General features: G+C 41.7%; 1 protein-coding gene across 5 annotated transcripts in view; it reads left to right on the top strand.

The window, feature by feature from the left end:
- LOC131938023 (FAD-dependent oxidoreductase domain-containing protein 1) overlaps nt 1-21,816 on the top strand; it is a 25,637-nt gene extending 3,821 nt beyond the window's left edge. For 2 of the 5 annotated variants that reach the window (XM_059295833.1, XM_059295834.1), the window contains exons 2-13: nt 291-435; nt 824-930; nt 1,289-1,459; nt 2,061-2,260; nt 4,476-4,605; nt 6,439-6,538; nt 7,017-7,111; nt 12,367-12,521; nt 14,635-14,780; nt 15,356-15,491; nt 18,104-18,208; nt 21,318-21,816. In XM_059295833.1, the coding sequence (XP_059151816.1) occupies nt 876-930; nt 1,289-1,459; nt 2,061-2,260; nt 4,476-4,605; nt 6,439-6,538; nt 7,017-7,111; nt 12,367-12,521; nt 14,635-14,780; nt 15,356-15,491; nt 18,104-18,208; nt 21,318-21,572 (1,548 nt within the window). In that variant the 5' untranslated portion in view covers nt 291-435; nt 824-875 and the 3' untranslated portion in view covers nt 21,573-21,816. Of the gene's footprint in view, nt 1-290; nt 436-823; nt 931-1,288; nt 1,460-1,977; nt 1,987-2,060; nt 2,261-4,475; nt 4,606-6,438; nt 6,539-7,016; nt 7,112-12,366; nt 12,522-14,634; nt 14,781-15,355; nt 15,492-18,103; nt 18,209-21,317 lie in introns of those variants that run through there. The other 3 variants (XM_059295836.1, XM_059295835.1, XM_059295837.1) reach the window with 3 other exon arrangements.
- Nucleotides 21,817-22,151: the final 335 nt, after the last annotated feature.

Here is a 22,151-nt window from a genome sequence, read left to right as displayed (position 1 = left end):
CACCATTTCTTGCTTGACTGTAACTTTCTGACACCATTTCTTGTTTGACTGTAACTTTCTGGCACCATTTCTTGTTGACTGTAACTTTCTGATCTGACACTATTCCCTGCTTGACTATAACTTCTAAATATTTTCAAATCTCTCACTTTACATGATAGACAAAATTAGCCAATTATAAATTGATAGAGACTTAGACTAGCCTTTCGCTTGATTTCTGTTTTTTTATTCTGTTTTTTTACCTTCGGCGACAATAGATTCAGTTTTTTAACAATGTTTCATGGTCATTTCAGAAATATATACTCATCGTTATTTTTGTGTATTATTCAACTATACCAGTCTAGTTTTAACATTCGACGAATAATGTTTGATGCAAACTTGCCATTTGTACATTCTTCTGGACTAATCGCTGAGAATTTCGAGCAGAACATAATAAAAGTAAGCAAAACATGAATTGCTTTATTTAATATTATTCTAAACATACTGAAAATATATTCAAAACTAGGAAATCTATAAAAATTTATAACTTGCTTTCTACTAAATTAATGTCATTAATGTTTTAAAAATAATGCAGGGTAAAAACAAAACCTTTAAAATATGACTTGATCGAGACAACAGCTAACAAAGCCTGTCCATTTTGCCCGCCGTGTATTTGAATGTGGATAAATCTAGCAGACGACACATTTCTGCTAAACAGCAGAGAGCGGTCAATCACGTCACAACAACACTCCTTAAAAAACTAACCAACAGTATCACTGAAAATCAGTGAAATAATCATAGCCATTTAAAAATAAAAGCGTTTTTTTTTTCACAAATCATTTCCTAGGTTACCGAGTAAATTGGATAAAAAGAATTGGTATCAAATTATAGGTAAATAAATGCAGTTTTTATTGTTTCAAGTTATCTTGCACAATTATTGGTATCAAATTAAAGGTAAATAAATGTAGTTTTTAATTTTTAAAGTCATCATGAACAATAATGAGTTTTTAATGTTTAACAATAATGAAGTTTTTAATGTTTCAAGTTATCAAGAACAATAATGAAGTTTTTAATGTTTCAAGTTATCATGAACAATAATGAAGTTTTTAATGTTTCAAGTTATCATGAACAATAATGAAGTTTTTAATGTTTCAAGTTATCATGAACAATAATGAAGCTTTTAATGTTTCAAGTTATCATGAACAATAATGAAGTTTTTAATGTTTCAAGTTATCATTAACAATAATGAGGTTTAAAATCTTAAGTGACATCCTAACTTAGACTGTGTCAATGTTGTTTTGTTGTTTTCAAGGAATGCAGAATATGATTCCAAAATGTTCAAGACTAAAGAGTTTGAATGGAGTGGTCAGTTCTCTGATCCAGACCAATACAGTACAACTGACTGCTAGGAGGTTCTCCACAGAGAGAGATGATGGACCTCGCAAGGAGCACATGGATGATGAAAAGAGGGTCCCAGCAGCTGGTAGGTTTACAGGTTTGGGTCCCAGCAGCCGGTAGGTTTACAGGTTTGGGTCCCAGCAGCCGGTAGGTTTACAGGTTTGGGTCCCAGCAGCCGGTAGGTTTACAGGTTTGGGTCCCAGCAGCCGGTAGGTTTACAGGTTTGGGTCCCAGCAGCCAGTAGGTTTACAGGTTTGGGTCCCAGCAGCCGGTAGGTTTACAGGTTTGGGTCCCAGCAGCCGGTAGGTTTACAGGTTTGGGTCCCAGCAGCTGGTAGGTTTACAGGTTTGGGTCCCAGCAACTGGTAGGTTTACAGGTTTGGGTCCCAGCAGCTGGTAGGTTTACAGGTTTGGGTCCCAGCAGCCGGTAGGTTTACAGGTTTGGGTCCCAGCAGCCGGTAGGTTTACAGGTTTGGGTCCCAGCAGCTGGTAGGTTTACAGGTTTGGGTCCCAGCAGCCGGTAGGTTTACAGGTTTGGGTCCCAGCAGCTGGTAAGTTTACAGGTTTGGGTCCCAGCAGCCGGTAGGTTTACAGGTTTGGGTCCCAGCAGCTGGTAAGTTTACAGGTTTGGGTCCCAGCAGCCGGTAGGTTTATAAGTTTTCATGTCCAAGTTGTTTTGACGAGCAGGTAAATACAGGTCAGCATGGAAGATCCTGCATGAAGAGATGGAGGGGATCAAGACAATGAAACCACCTGGGACAAAAGTTCCACGAGAAGCAGATGTTCTAATTGTCGGGGGAGGAGTCATTGGCTCTTCTGTGGCCTATTGGATCAAGCAGCGCAACCCAAAGGGCTCAAATGTAGTAGTGGTTGAACGTGACCCAGTGGTAAATAGAATATAAATGTAGTAGTCGTTGAACGTGACCCAGTGGTAAATAGAATATAAATGTAGTCGTGGTTGAACGTGACCCAGTGGTAAATAGAATATATAGCATTATAATAATGGTATTATAATAATATGATAGAACCAAATCCCCCATCCATTCTACTTTTGTGTGTTTAGATCCCCCCCCCCCTCTACTTCCAGTACACTAGAGCCTCCCCCCCCCCCTACTTCCAGTACACTAGAGCCTCCTCCCCCCCCTCTACTTCCAGTACACTAGAGCCTCCCCTCCCCCACCCCTCTACTTCCAGTACACTAGAGCCTCCCCCCCCCCTCTACTTCCAGTACACTAGAGCCTCCTCCCCCCCCCTCTACTTCCAGTACACTAGAGCCTCCCCTCCCCCACCCCTCTACTTCCAGTACACTAGAGCCTCCTCCTCCTCCCCCCCTCTACTTCCAGTACACTAGAGCCTCCTCCCCTCTACTTCCAGTACACTAGAGCCTCCCCCCCCCCTCTACTTCCAGTACACTAGAGCCTCCCCCCCCCTCTACTTCCAGTACACTAGAGCCTCCTCCCCCCCCCCCCTACTTCCAGTACACTAGAGCCTCCCCCCCCCCTCTACTTCCAGTACACTAGAGCCTCCCCCACCCCTCTACTTCCAGTACACTAGAGCCTCCTCCCCCCCCCCTCTACTTCCAGTACACTAGAGCCTCCTCCCCCCCCCTCTACTTCCAGTACACTAGAGCCTCCTCCCCCCCCCCTCTACTTCCAGTACACTAGAGCCTCCTCCCCCCCCCTCTACTTCCAGTACACTAGAGCCTCCCCCCCCTCTACTTCCAGTACACTAGAGCCTCCCCCCCCCTCTACTTCCAGTACACTAGAGCCTCCTCCCCCCCCCTCTACTTCCAGTACACTAGAGCCTCCTCCCCTCTACTTCCAGTACACTAGAGCCTCCTCCCCCACCCCTCTACTTCCAGTACACTAGAGCCTCCCCCCCCCTCTACTTCCAGTACACTAGAGCCTCCTCCCCCCCCCTACTTCCAGTACACTAGAGCCTCCCCCCCCCCTACTTCCAGTACACTAGAGCCTCCCCCCCCCCTACTTCCAGTACACTAGAGCCTCCTCCCCCCCCCTCTACTTCCAGTACACTAGAGCCTCCTCCCCCCTCTCTACTTCCAGTACACTAGAGCCTCCTCCCCCCCCCCTCTACTTCCAGTACACTAGAGCCTCCTCCCCCCCCCTCTACTTCCAGTACACTAGAGCCTCCTCCCCCCCTCTACTTCCAGTACACTAGAGCCTCCTCCCCCCCTCTACTTCCAGTACACTAGAGCCTCCCCCCCCCCTCTACTTCCAGTACACTAGAGCCTCCTCCCCTCTACTTCCAGTACACTAGAGCCTCCTCCCCTCTACTTCCAGTACACTAGAGCCTCCTCCCCTCTACTTCCAGTACACTAGAGCCTCCCCCCCCCCTCTACTTCCAGTACACTAGAGCCTCCCCCCCCCCCTCTACTTCCAGTACACTAGAGCCTCCTCCCCCCCTCTACTTCCAGTACACTAGAGCCTCCCCCCCCTCTACTTCCAGTACACTAGAGCCTCCCCCCCCCCTCTACTTCCAGTACACTAGAGCCTCCCCCCCCCCTCTACTTCCAGTACACTAGAGCCTCCTCCCCCCCTCTACTTCCAGTACACTAGAGCCTCCTCCCCCCCTCTACTTCCAGTACACTAGAGCCTCCCCCCCCCCTCTACTTCCAGTACACTAGAGCCTCCTCCCCTCTACTTCCAGTACACTAGAGCCTCCTCCCCTCTACTTCCAGTACACTAGAGCCTCCTCCCCTCTACTTCCAGTACACTAGAGCCTCCCCCCCCCCTCTACTTCCAGTACACTAGAGCCTCCCCCCCCCCCTCTACTTCCAGTACACTAGAGCCTCCTCCCCCCCTCTACTTCCAGTACACTAGAGCCTCCCCCCCCTCTACTTCCAGTACACTAGAGCCTCCCCCCCCCCTCTACTTCCAGTACACTAGAGCCTCCCCCCCCCTCTACTTCCAGTACACTAGAGCCTCCTCCCCCCCCTCTACTTCCAGTACACTAGAGCCTCCTCCCCCCTCTACTTCCAGTACACTAGAGCCTCCCCCCCCTCTACTTCCAGTACACTAGAGCCTCCTCCTCCCCCCCCTCTACTTCCAGTACACTAGAGCCTCCCCCCCCCTCTACTTCCAGTACACTAGAGCCTCCTCCATGCTATCAGCTGGTGGAATCAGACAGCAGTTCTCTGTGCCAGAGAATGTCCAGCTCTCCATGTTCACATCACAATTTTTACGCAATATAAAGGAGCATCTGACAGTCATCCGTAAGTGCTGCATGTTTTAGTGTCTTTAAGTGCTGCATGTTTTAGTGTCTTTAAGTGCTGCATGTTTTAGTGTCTTTAAGTGCTGCATGTTTTAGTGTCTTATCCTACTCCGTAGTTTAGATATTTAAAACAAGAATGCAGATTAAAATCATATCCTCCTCCTAAGTTTAGATTTGGTTCAATCTGTTGTTAAGTAAATATAGTTTTTTGTTTGAAAAACAAATGTGAAAGAAATTTTAAACATGATTTAAAATGTTGTAGAAAAGTAAGGAACTTCAACTTAAAAGTAATAAAAGTCATTTGCTTATGATATACTCACAAAACTTGACTGTAGGATCCCTTTCAACATGTCCACTAGACCCCTGTCCACTAGACACCTGTCTACTAGACACCTGTCCACAAGACACCTGTCCACTAGAACCCTGTCCACTAGACACCTGTCCACAAAACCCTGTCCACTAGAAATCTGCTAAGAAAAGTGAGAACCCTATTTATCAAATCATTCTACAGGTCACTAGGGGGTGGGGACGTTATGTTCTATTTATCAAATCACTGAACAGGTCACTTTAGATACATGACCTTAAGCTCTATTTATCAAATCACTGAACAGGTCACTTTAGGTACATGACCTTAAGTTCTATTTATCAAATCACTGAACAGGTCACTATAGGTACATGACCTTAAGCTCTTTTTATCAAATCACTGAACAGGTCACTAGGTACATCACCTTAAGCTCTATTTATCAAATCACTGAACAGGTCACTTTAGGTACATGACCTTAAGCTCTATTTATCAAATCACTGAACAGGTCACTTTAGGTACATGACCTTAAGCTCTATTTATCAAATCACTGAACAGGTCTATAGGTACATGACCTTAAGCTCTATTTATCAAATCACTGAACAGGTCACTTTAGGTACATGACCTTAAGCTCTATTTCCTTCATGTCTCCCTGATAACAAGAGCTAACTCCTTCATGTACCATGCTCTATTCAATTTGAAATGGGTATAAAATATAAAATAAGAATTAAGTAAATGGGTGTAAATTAAGTAAATGGGTGTTAATTAAGTAAATGGGTGTTAAGTAAGTAAATGGGTGTTAAGTAAGTAAATAGGTGTTAAGTAAGTAAATGGGTGTTAAGTAAGTAAATGGGTGTTAAGTAAGTAAATGGGTGTTATATAAGTAAATGGGTGTTATATAAGTAAATGGGTGTTAATTAAGTAAATGAGTGTTAAGTAAGTAAATGGGTGTTAAGTAAGTAAATGGGTGTTAAGTAAGTAAATGGGTGTTATATAAGTAAATGGGTGTTATATAAGTAAATGAGTGTTAATTAAGTAAATGGGTGTTAAGTAAGTAAATGGGTGTTATATAAGTAAATGGGTGTTAAGTAAGTAAATGGGTGTTATATAAGTAAATGGGTGTTATATAAGTAAATGGGTGTTATATAAGTAAATGGGTGTTATATAAGTAAATGGGTGTTAATTAAGTAAATGGGTGTTAAGTAAGTAAATGGGTGTTAATTAAGTAAATGGGTGTTAATTAAGTAAATGGGTGTTAATTAAGTAAATGGGTGTTAAGTAAGTAAATGGGTGTTAAGTAAGTAAATGGGTGTTATATAAGTAAATGGGTGTTATATAAGTAAATGGGTGTTAATTAAGTAAATGAGTGTTAATTAAGTAAATGGGTGTTAATTAAGTAAATGGGTGTTAAGTAAGTAAATGGGTGTTAAGTAAGTAAATGGGTGTTAAGTAAGTAAATGGGTGTTAAGTAAGTAAATGGGTGTAAATTAAGTAAATGGGTGTTAATTAAGTAAATGGGTGTGATGTTTGCAGATGAAAGTCCGCCAGACGTCCAGTTCAACCACCAGGGTTATCTTTTCCTTGCACCCCCAAGAGATGCTGAGCAGCTTGCAGCTAATGTTCACATGCAGAGGTGAGTATCGTAGATAGATACACCATGTCATGTCATGTGATGTCTAATGTTCACATGCAGAGGTGAGAAACTGCTCACTTGGTACAGTAAATAGATATATTTGTATGTCATGTGATATCTAAACATGCAGAGGTGAGAAACTGCTCACTTGGTACAGTAAATAGATATATATGTATGTCATGTGATATCTAAACATGCAGAGGTGAGAAACTTTTGGTACAGTTGATAGATACACATATATGTCATGTGACATCCTACTTGTCATGTGACATCCTACTTGTCATGTGACATCCTACTTGTCATGTGACATCCTACTTGTCATGTGACACCTACTTGTCATGTGACATCCTACTTGTCATGTGACACCTACTTGTCATGTGACATCCTACTTGTCATGTGACATCCTACTTGTCATGTGACATCCTACTTGTCATGTGACATCCTACTTGACACTAACCACTGATTGAATCATCACTAGGGAGCTTGGAGCTAAAACTGTTTTATTAACCAAACATCAACTGGGCACAAGATTTCCATGGCTTAATCTGGATGGCATTGAGTGCGGCTCCCTAGGTAATGTTTACATTTAACCGGTTGGTAATGTTTACATTTAGCCAGTTGGTAAAATTTATATTTAGCCAGTTGGTCATGTTTACATTTAACCAGTTGGTCATGTTTAAATTTAGCCATTTGGTAAAATTTATATTTAGCCAGTTGGTATTGTTTACATTTATCCAGTTGGTCATGTTTACATTTAGCCATTTGGTAAAATTTATATTTAGCCAGTTGATATTGTTTACATTAATCCAGTTGGTCATGTTTACATTTAGCCATTTGGTAAAATTTGTATTTAGCCAGTTGGTAATGTTTACATTTAGCCATTTGGTAATGTTTACATTGAGCCAGTTGGTAATGTTTACATTGAGCCAGTTGGTAATGTTTACATTTAGCCAGTTGGTAATGTTTACATTGAGCCAGTTGGTTTACATTTAGCCAGTTGGTAATGTTTACATTTAGCCAGTTGGTAATGTTTACATTGAGCCAGTTGGTTTACATTGAGCCAGTTGGTAATGTTTACATTGAGCCAGTTGGTAATGTTTACATTTAGCCAGTTGGTAATGTTTACATTTAGCCAGTTGGTAATGTTTACATTGAGCTAGTTGGTAATGTTTACATTGAGCCAGTTGGTTTACATTGAGCTAGTTGGTTTACATTGAGCCAGTTGGTAATGTTTACATTGAGCCAGTTGGTAATGTTTACATTGAGCCAGTTGGTAATGTTTACATTGAGCCAGTTGGTCATGTTTACACTGAGCCAGTTGGTAATGTTTACATTGAGCCAGTTGGTAATGTTTACATTGAGCCAGTTGGTAATGTTTACATTGAGCCAGTTGGTTTACATTGAGCCAGTTGGTAATGTTTACATTGAGCCAGTTGGTTAACATTGAGCCAGTTGGTAATGTTTACATTGAGCCCGTTGGTTTACATTGAGCCATTTGGTAATGTTTACATTGAGCCAGTTGGTAATGTTTACATTGAGCCAGTTGGTAATGTTTACATTGAGCCAGTTGGTAATGTTTACATTGAGCCAGTTGGTAATGTTTACATTGAGCCAGTTGGTAATGTTTACACTGAGCCAGTTGGTAATGTTTACATTGAGCCAGTTGGTAATGTTTACATTGAGCCAGTTGGTAATGTTTACATTGAGCCAGTTGGTAATGTTTACACTGAGCCAGTTGGTAATGTTTACATTGAGCCAGTTGGTAATGTTTACATTGAGCCAGTTGGTAATGTTTACATTGAGCCAGTTGGTTTACATTGAGCCAGTTGGTAATGTTTACATTGAGCCAGTTGGTTTACATTGAGCCAGTTGGTAATGTTTACATTGAGCCAGTTGGTTTACATTGAGCCAGTTGGTAATGTTTACATTGAGCCAGTTGGTAATGTTTACATTGAGCCAGTTGGTTTACAGTGAGCCAGTTGGTAATGTTTACATTGAGCCAGTTGGTTTACATTGAGCCAGTTGGTAATGTTTACATTGAGCCAGTTGGTAATGTTTACATTGAGCCAGTTGGTAATGTTTACATTGAGACAGTTGGTAATGTTTACATTGAGCCAGTTGGTAATGTTTACATTGAGCCAGTTGGTAATGTTTACATTGAGCCAGTTGGTAATGTTTACATTGAGCCAGTTGGTTTACATTGAGCCAGTTGGTTTACATTGAGTCAGTTGGTAATGTTTACACTGAGCCAGTTGGTAATGTTTACACTGAGCCAGTTGGTAATGTTTACATTGAGCCAGTTGGTAATGTTTACATTGAGCCAGTTGGTAATGTTTACACTGAGCCAGTTGGTAATGTTTACATTGAGCCAGTTGGTAATGTTTACATTGAGCCAGTTGGTTTACATTGAGCCAGTTGGTAATGTTTACATTGAGCCAGTTGGTAATGTTTACATTGAGCCAGTTGGTTTACAGTGAGCCAGTTGGTAATGTTTACATTGAGCCAGTTGGTTTACATTGAGCCAGTTGGTTTACTTTGAGCCAGTTGGTAATGTTTACATTGAGCCAGTTGGTAATGTTTACATTGAGCCAGTTGGTAATGTTTACATTGAGCCAGTTGGTAATGTTTACATTGAGCCAGTTGGTAATGTTTACATTGAGCCAGTTGGTCATGTTTACACTGAGCCAGTTGGTAATGTTTACATTGAGCCAGTTGGTAATGTTTACATTGAGCCAGTTGGTAATGTTTACATTGAGCCAGTTGGTTTACATTGAGCCAGTTGGTAATGTTTACATTGAGCCAGTTGGTTTACATTGAGCCAGTTGGTAATGTTTACATTGAGCCAGTTGGTTTACATTGAGCCGGTTGGTAATGTTTACATTGAGCCAGTTGGTAATGTTTACATTGAGCCAGTTGGTAATGTTTACACTGAGCCAGTTGGTAATGTTTACATTGAGCCAGTTGGTAATGTTTACATTGAGCCAGTTGGTAATGTTTACACTGAGCCAGTTGGTAATGTTTACATTGAGCCAGTTGGTAATGTTTACATTGAGCCAGTTGGTAATGTTTACATTGAGCCAGTTGGTAATGTTTACACTGAGCCAGTTGGTAATGTTTACATTGAGCCAGTTGGTAATGTTTAAATTGAGCCAGTTGGTCATGTTTACACTGAGCCAGTTGGTAATGTTTACATTGAGCCAGTTGGTAATGTTTACATTGAGCCAGTTGGTAATGTTTACATTGAGCCAGTTGGTTTACATTGAGCCAGTTGGTAATGTTTACATTGAGCCAGTTGGTTTACATTGAGCCAGTTGGTAATGTTTACATTGAGCCAGTTGGTTTACATTGAGCCAGTTGGTAATGTTTACATTGAGCCAGTTGGTAATGTTTACATTGAGCCAGTTGGTAATGTTTACATTGAGCCAGTTGGTTTACAGTGAGCCAGTTGATAATGTTTACATTGAGCCAGTTGGTAATGTTTACATTGAGCCAGTTGGTAATGTTTACATTGAGCCAGTTGGTCATGTTTACACTGAGCCAGTTGGTAATGTTTACATTGAGCCAGTTGGTAATGTTTACATTGAGCCAGTTGGTAATGTTTACATTGAGCCAGTTGGTTTACATTGAGCCAGTTGGTAATGTTTACATTGAGCCAGTTGGTTTACATTGAGCCAGTTGGTAATGTTTACATTGAGCCAGTTGGTTTACATTGAGCCAGTTGGTAATGTTTACATTGAGCCAGTTGGTAATGTTTACATTGAGCCAGTTGGTTTACAGTGAGCCAGTTGGTAATGTTTACATTGAGCCAGTTGGTAATGTTTACATTGAGCCAGTTGGTAATGTTTACATTGAGCCAGTTGGTAATGTTTACATTGAGCCAGTTGGTAATGTTTACATTGAGCCAGTTGGTAATGTTTACATTGAGCCAGTTGGTAATGTTTACATTGAGCCAGTTGGTAATGTTTACATTGAGCCAGTTGGTAATGTTTACATTGAGCCAGTTGGTTTACATTTAGCCAGTTGGTTTACATTGAGTCAGTTGGTAATGTTTACACTGAGCCAGTTGGTAATGTTTACACTGAGCCAGTTGGTAATGTTTACATTGAGCCAGTTGGTAATGTTTACATTGAGCCAGTTGGTAATGTTTACACTGAGCCAGTTGGTAATGTTTACATTGAGCCAGTTGGTAATGTTTACATTGAGCCAGTTGGTTTACATTGAGCCAGTTGGTAATGTTTACATTGAGCCAGTTGGTTTACATTTAGCCAGTTGGTAATGTTTACATTGAGCCAGTTGGTAATGTTTACATTGAGCCAGTTGGTAATGTTTACATTGAGCCAGTTGGTAATGTTTACATTGAGCCAGTTGGTTTACATTGAGCCAGTTGGTAATGTTTACATTGAGCCAGTTGGTTTACATTGAGCCAGTTGGTAATGTTTACATTGAGCCAGTTGGTAATGTTTACATTGAGCCAGTTGGTTTACATTTAGCCAGTTGGTAATGTTTACATTGAGCCAGTTGGTAATGTTTACATTGAGTCAGTTGGTCATGTTTACATTGAGCCAGTTGGTAATGTTTACATTTAGCCATTCGGTAATGTTTACATTGAGCCAGTTGGTAATGTTTACATTGAGCCAGTTGGTAATGTTTACATTGAGCCGTTTGTAATGTTTACATTGAGTCAGTTGGTCATGTTTACATTGAGCCAGTTGGTAATGTTTACATTTAGCCATTCGGTAATGTTTACATTGAGCCAGTTGGTAATGTTTACATTGAGCCAGTTGGTAATGTTTACATTGAGCCGTTGGTAATGTTTACATTGAGCCAGTTGGTTTACATTTAGCCAGTTGGTTTACATTGAGTCAGTTGGTAATGTTTACACTGAGCCAGTTGGTAATGTTTACACTGAGCCAGTTGGTAATGTTTACATTGAGCCAGTTGGTAATGTTTACATTGAGCCAGTTGGTAATGTTTACACTGAGCCAGTTGGTAATGTTTACATTGAGCCAGTTGGTAATGTTTACATTGAGCCAGTTGGTTTACATTGAGCCAGTTGGTAATGTTTACATTGAGCCAGTTGGTTTACATTTAGCCAGTTGGTAATGTTTACATTGAGCCAGTTGGTAATGTTTACATTGAGCCAGTTGGTAATGTTTACATTGAGCCAGTTGGTAATGTTTACATTGAGCCAGTTGGTTTACATTGAGCCAGTTGGTAATGTTTACATTGAGCCAGTTGGTTTACATTGAGCCAGTTGGTAATGTTTACATTGAGCCAGTTGGTAATGTTTACATTGAGCCAGTTGGTTTACATTTAGCCAGTTGGTAATGTTTACATTGAGCCAGTTGGTAATGTTTACATTGAGTCAGTTGGTCATGTTTACATTGAGCCAGTTGGTAATGTTTACATTTAGCCATTCGGTAATGTTTACATTGAGCCAGTTGGTAATGTTTACATTGAGCCAGTTGGTAATGTTTACATTGAGCCGTTTGTAATGTTTACATTGAGTCAGTTGGTCATGTTTACATTGAGCCAGTTGGTAATGTTTACATTTAGCCATTCGGTAATGTTTACATTGAGCCAGTTGGTAATGTTTACATTGAGCCAGTTGGTAATGTTTACATTGAGCCGTTGGTAATGTTTACATTGAGTCAGTTGGTCATGTTTACATTGAGCCAGTTGGTAATGTTTACATTTAGCCATTCGGTAATGTTTACATTGAGCCAGTTGGTAATGTTTACATTGAGCCAGTTGGTAATGTTTACATTGAGCCAGTTGGTTTACATTGAGCCAGTTGGTTTACACTGAGCCTATGTCTTGACTGCCAGGACTTGAAGGTGAAGGCTGGTTTGACCCATGGTCCTTGGTGAGAGCCCTCCAACAGAAAAACTTGAGTATGGGGACGACCTATGTCCATGGTGACCTCATTAGTTTGGAGAAGGAAAAAATGTCCACAGGAAGAGATCAGCTTGTTTCTGGTGTTGTAAGTTGGCTTAATCTAGTTAGGTCAGGGTTAAGGTCAGACTTGGGTCAGGGTTAAGGTCAGACTTGGGTCAGGGTTAAGGTCAGACTTGGGTCAGGGTTAAGGTCAGACTTGGGTCAGGGTTAAGGTCAGACTTGGGTCAGGGTTAAGGTCAGACTTGGGCCAGGGTTAAGGTCAGACTTGGGTCAGGGTTAAGGTCAGACTTGGGTCAGGGTTAAGGTCAGACTCGGGTCAGGGTTAAGGTCAGACTTGGGTCAGGGTTAAGGTCAGACTCGGGTCAGGGTTAAGGTCAGGGTTAAGGTCAGACTTGGGTCAGGCTTAAGGTCAAACTTGGGTCAGGGTACTCTGAACTTGTAGGTTCTCATGTCTGAATGTGTCCCCACCATTGTCTGATTAGATCCAAGTAATGAATGTGTCCCCACGATTGTGTCATTAGATCCGAGTAATGAATGTGTCCCCACCATTGTGTCATTAGATCCAAGTAATGAATGTGTCCCCACCATTGTGTCATTAGATCCAAGTAATGAATGTGTCCCCACGATTGTGTCATTAGATCCAAGTAATGAATGTGTCCCCACCATTGTGTCATTAGATCCAAGTAATGAATGTGTCCCCACGATTGTGTCATTAGATCCAAGTAATGAATGTGTCCCCACCATTGTGTCATTAGATCCAAGTAATGAATGTGTCCCCACCATTGTCTGATTAGATCCAAGTAATGAATGTGTCCCCACCATTGTGTCATTAGATCCAAGTAATGAATGTGTCCCCACCATTGTCTGATTAGATCCAAGTAATGAATGTGTCCCCACCATTTTCTGATTAGATCCGAGTAATGAATGTGTCCCCACCATTGTGTCATTAGATCCAAGTAATGAATGTGTCCCCACCATTGTGTCATTAGATCCAAGTAATGAATGTGTCCCCACCATTGTCTGATTAGATCCGAGTAATGAATGTGTACCCACCATTGTCTGATTAGATCCGAGTAATGAATGTGTCCCCACCATTGTCTGATTAGATCCGAGTAATGAATGTGTCCCCACCATTGTCTGATTAGATCCGAGTAATGAATGTGTCCCCACCATTGTCTGATTAGATCCAAGTAATGAATGTCCCCCCACCATTGTCTGATTAGATCCGAGTAATGAATGTGTCCCCACCATTGTCTGATTAGATCCAAGTAATGAATGTGTCCCCACCATTGTGTCATTAGATCCGAGTAATGAATGTGTACCCACCATTGTGTCATTAGATCCAAGTAATGAATGTGTCCCCACCATTGTCTGATTAGATCCAAGTAATGAATGTGTCCCCACCATTGTCTGATTAGATCCAAGTAATGAATGTGTCCCCACCATTGTCTGATTAGATCCAAGTAATGAATGTGTCCCCACCATTTTCTGATTAGATCCGAGTCATGAATGTGTCCCCACCATTGTCTGATTAGATCCAAGTAATGAATGTGTCCCCACCATTGTCTGATTAGATCCAAGTAATGAATGTGTCCCCACCATTGTCTGATTAGATCCGAGTAATGAATGTGTCCCCACCATTGTCTGATTAGATCCAAGTAATGAATGTGTACCCACCATTGTGTCATTAGATCCAAGTAATGAATGTGTCCCCACCATTGTGTCATTAGATCCAAGTAATGAATGTGTCCCCACCATTGTGTCATTAGATCCGAGTAATGAATGTGTCCCCACCATTGTCTGATTAGATCCGAGTAATGAATGTGTCCCCACCATTGTCTGATTAGATCCAAGTAATGAATGTGTACCCACCATTGTGTCATTAGATCCAAGTAATGAATGTGTCCCCACCATTGTCTGATTAGATCCAAGTAATGAATGTGTCCCCACCATTGTCTGATTAGATCCAAGTAATGAATGTGTCCCCACCATTGTGTCATTAGATCCGAGTAATGAATGTGTCCCCACGATTGTGTCATTAGATCCAAGTAATGAATGTGTCCCCACCATTGTCTGATTAGATCCGAGTAATGAATGTGTCCCCACCATTGTCTGATTAGATCCGAGTAATGAATGTGTCCCCACCATTGTGTCATTAGATCCAAGTAATGAATGTGTCCCCACCATTGTGTCATTAGATCCGAGTCATGAATGGCCAAGAATTTGAAGTCAAATTTTCTTTGATCATCAACTGTGCTGGACCATGGGCAGCTGACGTGGCGGAGATGGCAGGCATTGGTCAGGGGGAGGATATTTTAGCAGTGCCACTTCCTGTAGCCCCCAGGTAATAATCACCAGACATTTGGTAATCATGGCTATGGGGTCGTCCATAAATGACGTCACACTCGTAGGGGGGGAGGGGGGTCCGTTATTTTGTGACGGTGTGTGATGAGGTGGAGGGGGGTGTTTAGATGGTGTGACATCACTTTTTTTTGCATTATAAAAAAAGCAATGTTAGGAAACGAGTTTTAGTCGTTATGGCGTGTTTTAGAAAACTGTTTTAATAAATTGTAATAGGAATGATCAAAATACTCTATGTTGACTGAGTTCAGACAAGATTTTGGAAAAAATATCGATGTTTTTTTGAAAAATTCAACAGCAATTTTGAGGAGGTTTGTAGGCAGAGGTGTGACGTCATTTTAGGGGCGGGGGGTCTGGCTTTGTGTGACGGAGGGGAGGGAGGAGGTAAAAAACGTCAAAAAAAGCGTGATGTTTATTGGTGACCCCTATTCTATTGTGCTACATTGGTTGATTGTGTGTGCTAGATTGTTTGATGTGTGTACTAGATTGTTTGATGTGTGTGTATGATGCTGAAATGTGTGTGTATGATGCTGGAATGTTTGTTTACTTTCTGAGCAGAAAAAGATTTGTTTATGTGAGCCACTGCCCTGAAGGTCCCATGCTGGACTGTCCATTTGTCATTGATCCTTCCGGTGCTTACTTCAGACGAGAGGGATTTGGAGGTCACTACATTTGTGGGAGCTCTCCCACAGAGGTCAGTTCACACACCCACAGAGGTCACACGCACACACAGAGGTCACACACACACAGAGGTCACACACACACAGAGGTCACACACACAGAGGTCAGTTCACACACACAGAGGTCACACACACAGAGGTCAGTTCACACACACACAGAGGTCACACACACACAGAGGTCACACACACACACAGAGGTCAGTTCACACACGCAGAGGTCAGTTCACACACCCACAGAGGTCAGTTCACACACCCACAGAGGTCACACACACACGCAGAGGTCACTCACACACGCAGAGGTCAGTTCACACACCCACAGAGGTCAGTTCACACACCCACAGAGGTCACACCCACAGAGGTCACACACCCACAGAGGTCACACACACACAGAGGTCACACACACAGAGGTCACACACACACAGGTCACACACACACAGAGGTCACACACCCACAGAGGTCACACACACAGAGGTCAGTTCAAACACCCACAGAGGTCAGTTCACACACACAGAGGTCACACACACAGAGGTCAGTTCACACACCCACACAGGTCAGTTCAAACACCCACAGAGGTCACACACCCACAGGTCACACACACACAGAGGTCAGTTCAAACACCCACAGAGGTCAGTTCACACACCCACACAGGTCAGTTCAAACACCCACAGAGGTCACACACCCACAGAGGTCACACACCCACAGGTCACACACACACAGAGGTCAGTTCAAACACCCACAGAGGTCAGTTCACACACCCACAGAGGTCACACACCCACAGAGGTCAGTTCACACACCCACACAGGTCAGTTCAAACACCCACAGAGGTCACACACCCACAGAGGTCACACACCCACAGGTCACACACACACAGAGGTCAGTTCAAACACCCACAGAGGTCAGTTCACACACCCACACAGGTCAGTTCAAACACCCACAGAGGTCACACACCCACAGAGGTCACACACCCACAGGTCACACACCCACAGAGGTCACACACACAGAGGTCACACACACAGAGGTCACACACACACAGAGGTCACACACACACAGAGGTCACACACACAGAGGTCACACACACAGAGGTCAGTTCACACACCCACAGAGGTCACACCCACAGAGGTCAGTTCACACACCCACAGAGGTCACACACACAGAGGTCACACACCCACAGAGGTCACACACCCACAGAGGTCACACCCACAGAGGTCACACACACACAGAGGTCACACACACACAGAGGTCACACACTCACAGGTCAGTTTTTCCCATCCATCACTAATGTTTTAATCATTCAAGCCTCTAATCATGTTTTCAATCATTCAAGCTTCTAGTCATGTTTTCAATCATTCATACCTCTAATCATGTTTTCAATCATTCAAACCTTTATTCATGTTTTCAATCATTCATACCTCTAATCATGTTTACAATCACTCAAGCTTCTAATCATGTTTTCAATCATTCATACCTCTAATCATGTTTTCAATCATTCAAGCCTCTAATCATGTTTTCAATCATTCAAGCCGCTAATCATGTTTTCAATCATTCATACCTCTAATCATGTTTTCAATCATTCAAGCCTCTAATCATGTTTTCAATCATTCAAGCCGCTAATCATGTTTACAATCATTCATACCTCTAATCATGTTTTCAATCATTCAAGCCGCTAATCATGTATTCAATCATTCATACCTCTAATCATGTTTACAATCATTCAAACCTCTAGTCATGTTTTCAATCATTCATACCTCTAATCATGTTTTCAATCATTCAAGCCGCTAATCATGTTTTCAATCATTCATACCTCTAATCATGTTTTCAATCATTCATACCTCTAATCATGTTTACAATCATTCATACCTCTAATCATGTTTTCAATCATTCAAGCCGCTAATCATGTTTTCAATCATTCATACCTCTAATCATGTTTTCAATCATTCATACCTCTAATCATGTTTTCAATCATTCAAGCCGCTAATCATGTTTTCAATCATTCATACCTCTAATCATGTTTTCAATCATTCATACCTCTAATCATGTTTACAATCATTCATACCTCTAATCATGTTTACAATCATTCATACCTCTAATCATGTTTTCAATCATTCAAGCCTCTAATCATGTATTCAATCATTCATACCTCTAATCATGTTTACAATCATTCATACCTCTAATCATGTTTACAATCATTCATACCTCTAATCATGTTTTCAATCATTCAAGCCTCTAATCATGTATTCAATCATTCATACCTCTAGTCATGTTTACAATCATTCATACCTCTAATCATGTTTTCAATCATTCAAGCCTCTAATCATGTATTCAATCATTCATACCTCTAATCATGTTTACAATCATTCATACCTCTAATCATGTTTTCAATCATTCAAGCCTCTAATCATGTATTCAATCATTCATACCTCTAGTCATGTTTACAATCATTCATACCTCTAATCATGTTTTCAATCATTCAAGCCTCTAATCATGTATTCAATCATTCATACCTCTAATCATGTTTACAATCATTCATACCTCTAATCATGTTTTCAATCACTCATACCTCTAATCATGTTTACAATCATTCAAGCCTCTAATCATGTTTTCAATCACTCCCACCTTTTTCCTACAGGACCAGGAGCCTGATGTTGCCAACTTTGAAGTGGATTATGATTTTTATGATGAAGTCGTCTGGCCAAGAATTGCCAGAAGAGTTCCTGTCTTCAACCATTCCAAGGTCAGTCATTTTTCTCTCACCCAGTCATTTTTCTCTCACCCAGTCAGTCATTTTTCTCTCACCCAGTCATTTTTCTCTCACCCAGTCATTTTTCTCTCACCCAGTCATTTTTCTCTCACCCAGTCCTTTTTCTCTCACCCAGTCATTTTTCTCTCACCCAGTCATTTTTCTCTCCAGTCATTTTTCTCTCACCCAGTCATTTTTCTCTCCAGTCATTTTTCTCTCACCCAGTCATTTTTCTCTCACCCAGTCAGTCATTTTTCTCTCACCCAGTCATTTTTCTCTCACCCAGTAATTTTTCTCTCACCCAGTCATTTTTCTCTCACCCAGTCAGTCATTTTTCTCTCCCAGTCATTTTTCTCTCACCCAGTCATTTTTCTCTCACCCAGTCATTTTTCTCTCACCCAGTCATTTTTCTCTCACCCAGTCATTTTTCTCTCACCCAGTCATTTTTCTCTCCCAGTCATTTTTCTCTCACCCAGTCATTTTTCTCTCACCCAGTCATTTTTCTCTCACCCAGTCATTTTTCTCTCACCCAGTCATTTTTCTCTCACCCAGTCATTTTTCTCTCCCAGTCATTTTTCTCTCACCCAGTCATTTTTCTCTCACCCAGTCATTTTTCTCTCCCAGTCATTTTTCTCTCTCCCAGTCATTTTTCTCTCACCCAGTCATTTTTCTCTCCCAGTCATTTTTCTCTCGCCCAGTCATTTTTCTCTCACCCAGTCATTTTTCTCTCACCCAGTCATTTTTCTCTCACCCAGTCAGTCATTTTTCTCTCACCCAGTCAGTCATTTTTCTCTCACCCAGTCATTTTTCTCTCACCCAGTCAGTCATTTTTCTCTCACCCAGTCATTTTTCTCTCACCCAGTCAGTCATTTTTCTCTCACCCAGTCATTTTTCTCTCACCCAGTCATTTTTCTCTCACCCAGTCATTTTTCTCTCACCCAGTCATTTTTCTCTCACCCAGTCAGTCATTTTTCTCTCACCCAGTCATTTTTCTCTCACCCAGTAATTTTTCTCTCACCCAGTCATTTTTCTCTCACCCAGTCATTTTTCTCTCACCCAGTCAGTCATTTTTCTCTCACCCAGTCATTTTTCTCTCACCCAGTCATTTTTCTCTCACCCAGTCATTTTTCTCTCCCAGTCATTTTTCTCTCACCCAGTCATTTTTCTCTCACCCAGTCATTTTTCTCTCACCCAGTCATTTTTCTCTCACCCAGTCATTTTTCTCTCACCCAGTCATTTTTCTCTCACCCAGTCATTTTTCTCTCACCCAGTCATTTTTCTCTCCCAGTCATTTTTCTCTCTCCCAGTCATTTTTCTCTCACCCAGTCATTTTTCTCTCCCAGTCATTTTTCTCTCACCCAGTCATTTTTCTCTCACCCAGTCATTTTTCTCTCACCCAGTCATTTTTCTCTCACCCAGTCAGTCATTTTTCTCTCACCCAGTCAGTCATTTTTCTCTCACCCAGTCATTTTTCTCTCACCCAGTCAGTCATTTTTCTCTCACCCAGTCATTTTTCTCTCACCCAGTCAGTCATTTTTCTCTCACCCAGTCATTTTTCTCTCACCCAGTCATTTTTCTCTCACCCAGTCATTTTTCTCTCACCCAGTCATTTTTCTCTCACCCAGTCAGTCATTTTTCTCTCACCCAGTCATTTTTCTCTCACCCAGTAATTTTTCTCTCACCCAGTCATTTTTCTCTCACCCAGTCAGTCATTTTTCTCTCACCCAGTCATTTTTCTCTCACCCAGTCAGTCATTTTTCTCTCACCCAGTCAGTCATTTTTCTCTCACCCAGTCATTTTTCTCTCACCCAGTCCTTTTTCTCTCACCCAGTCATTTTTCTCTCACCCAGTCATTTTTCTCTCCAGTCATTTTTCTCTCACCCAGTCATTTTTCTCTCCAGTCATTTTTCTCTCACCCAGTCATTTTTCTCTCACCCAGTCAGTCATTTTTCTCTCACCCAGTCATTTTTCTCTCACCCAGTCATTTTTCTCTCACCCAGTCATTTTTCTCTCACCCAGTCAGTCATTTTTCTCTCACCCAGTCATTTTTCTCTCACCCAGTCATTTTTCTCTCACCCAGTCATTTTTCTCTCACCCAGTCATTTTTCTCTTACACAAAGCTTTCTAGTATTTGTCTTCATCCTAAGTCATAAATGTTGACTGATCTCATGTCCCTTACTCCAGTCATAAACTTTGACTGATCTCATGTCCCCAGCTCAAGTCATAAACTTTGACTGATCTCATGTCCCCAGCTCAAGTCATAAACTTTGACTGATCTCATGTCCCTTACTCAAGTCATAAACTTTGACTGATCTCATGTCCCCAGCTCAAGTCATAAACTTTGACTGATCTCATGTCCCTTACTCAAGTCATAAACTTTGACTGATCTCATGTCCCCAGCTCAAGTCATAAACTTTGACTGATCTCATGTCCCTTACTCAAGTCATAAACTTTGACTGATCTCATGTCCCCAGCTCAAGTCATAAACTTTGACTGATCTCATGTCCCTTACTCAAGTCATAAACTTTGACTGATCTCATGTCCCTTACTCAAGTCATAAACTTTGACTGATCTCATGTCCCCAGCTCAAGTCATAAACTTTGACTGATCTCATGTCCCTTACTCAAGTCATAAACTTTGACTGATCTCATGTCCCCAGCTCAAGTCATAAACTTTGACTGATCTCATGTCCCCAGCTCAAGTCATAAACTTTGACTGATCTCATGTCCCCAGCTCAAGTCATAAACTTTGACTGATCTCATGTCCCTTACTCAAGTCATAAACTTTGACTGATCTCATGTCCCTTACTCAAGTCATAAACTTTGACTGATCTCATGTCCCTTACTCAAGTCATAAACTTTGACTGATCTCATGTCCCTTACTCCAGTCATAAACTTTGACTGATCTCATGTCCCTTACTCAAGTCATAAACTTTGACTGATCTCATGTCCCTTATTCAAGTCATAAACTTTGACTGATCTCATGTCCCCAGCTCAAGTCATAAACTTTGACTGATCTCATGTCCCTTATTCAAGTCATAAACTTTGACTGATCTCATGTCCCTTACTCAAGTCATAAACTTTGACTGATCTCATGTCCCCAGCTCAAGTCAGCCTGGGCTGGTTTCTATGACTACAACACGTTTGACCAGAATCTTGTGATTGGCCCACACCCATATTACAAAAACTTTTTCTTTGCAAATGGCCTAAGTGGCCATGGCCTCCAGCACTCACTGGCCGTGGGCCGTGGCATCATGGAGCTGGTGTTAGACGGTGGTTACCAGACCATCAACTTGCACAAGTTCCATTTTGACAGACTGCTAACACAGACAGCAGTACGGGAGCAGGGCATTGTCTGACCTTGACCTTGGTGATGTGCCAAACTTTCAAACTGGATGAGCAGGGTTTCTCTCATACATTTTTTATCCAGAGAAGGGTGGATTTGATTGGGGGGGAGGGGGTTACTGGACTGTTTTCCCCCTCCCCACACCCCACCCTTCCCCCAGAGAAGCCTGAAAGAAACTGTTGATAATGTACCAATGTAGCTTTCAAACTTACTGTAACTTGTTTCTAGCTTGATTGTAATAAAAACTAATCAATCAGACCAAACACTATCTGATGTATCTGTCTGATGTCTCTGTCTGTCTGAGGTATTTGATGAATTAGTTTATTTTGGTAAATGAAAGTATGTTTGTGAATCTGTCTGTTCTAAATGCTTTACTAAACCTTTCATACAGTCGCACTGAAACAAATGCTTTACTACACCTTTACTACACCTCTACTACACCTTTACTACACCTTTACTACACCTCTACTACACCTTTACTACACCTTTACTACACCTCTACTACACCTCTACTACACCTTTACTACACCTCTACTACACCTCTACTACACCTTTACTACACCTTTACTACACCTCTACTACACCTTTACTA

Source organism: Physella acuta, unplaced genomic scaffold (assembly GCF_028476545.2).
Source record: "Physella acuta isolate Inbredline_101_S28 unplaced genomic scaffold, ASM2847654v3 ptg000228l, whole genome shotgun sequence".
In the NCBI taxonomy this organism is placed as follows: Eukaryota; Metazoa; Mollusca; class Gastropoda; family Physidae; genus Physella; species Physella acuta.
This window is presented reverse-complemented; position numbering and strand designations above follow the sequence as displayed.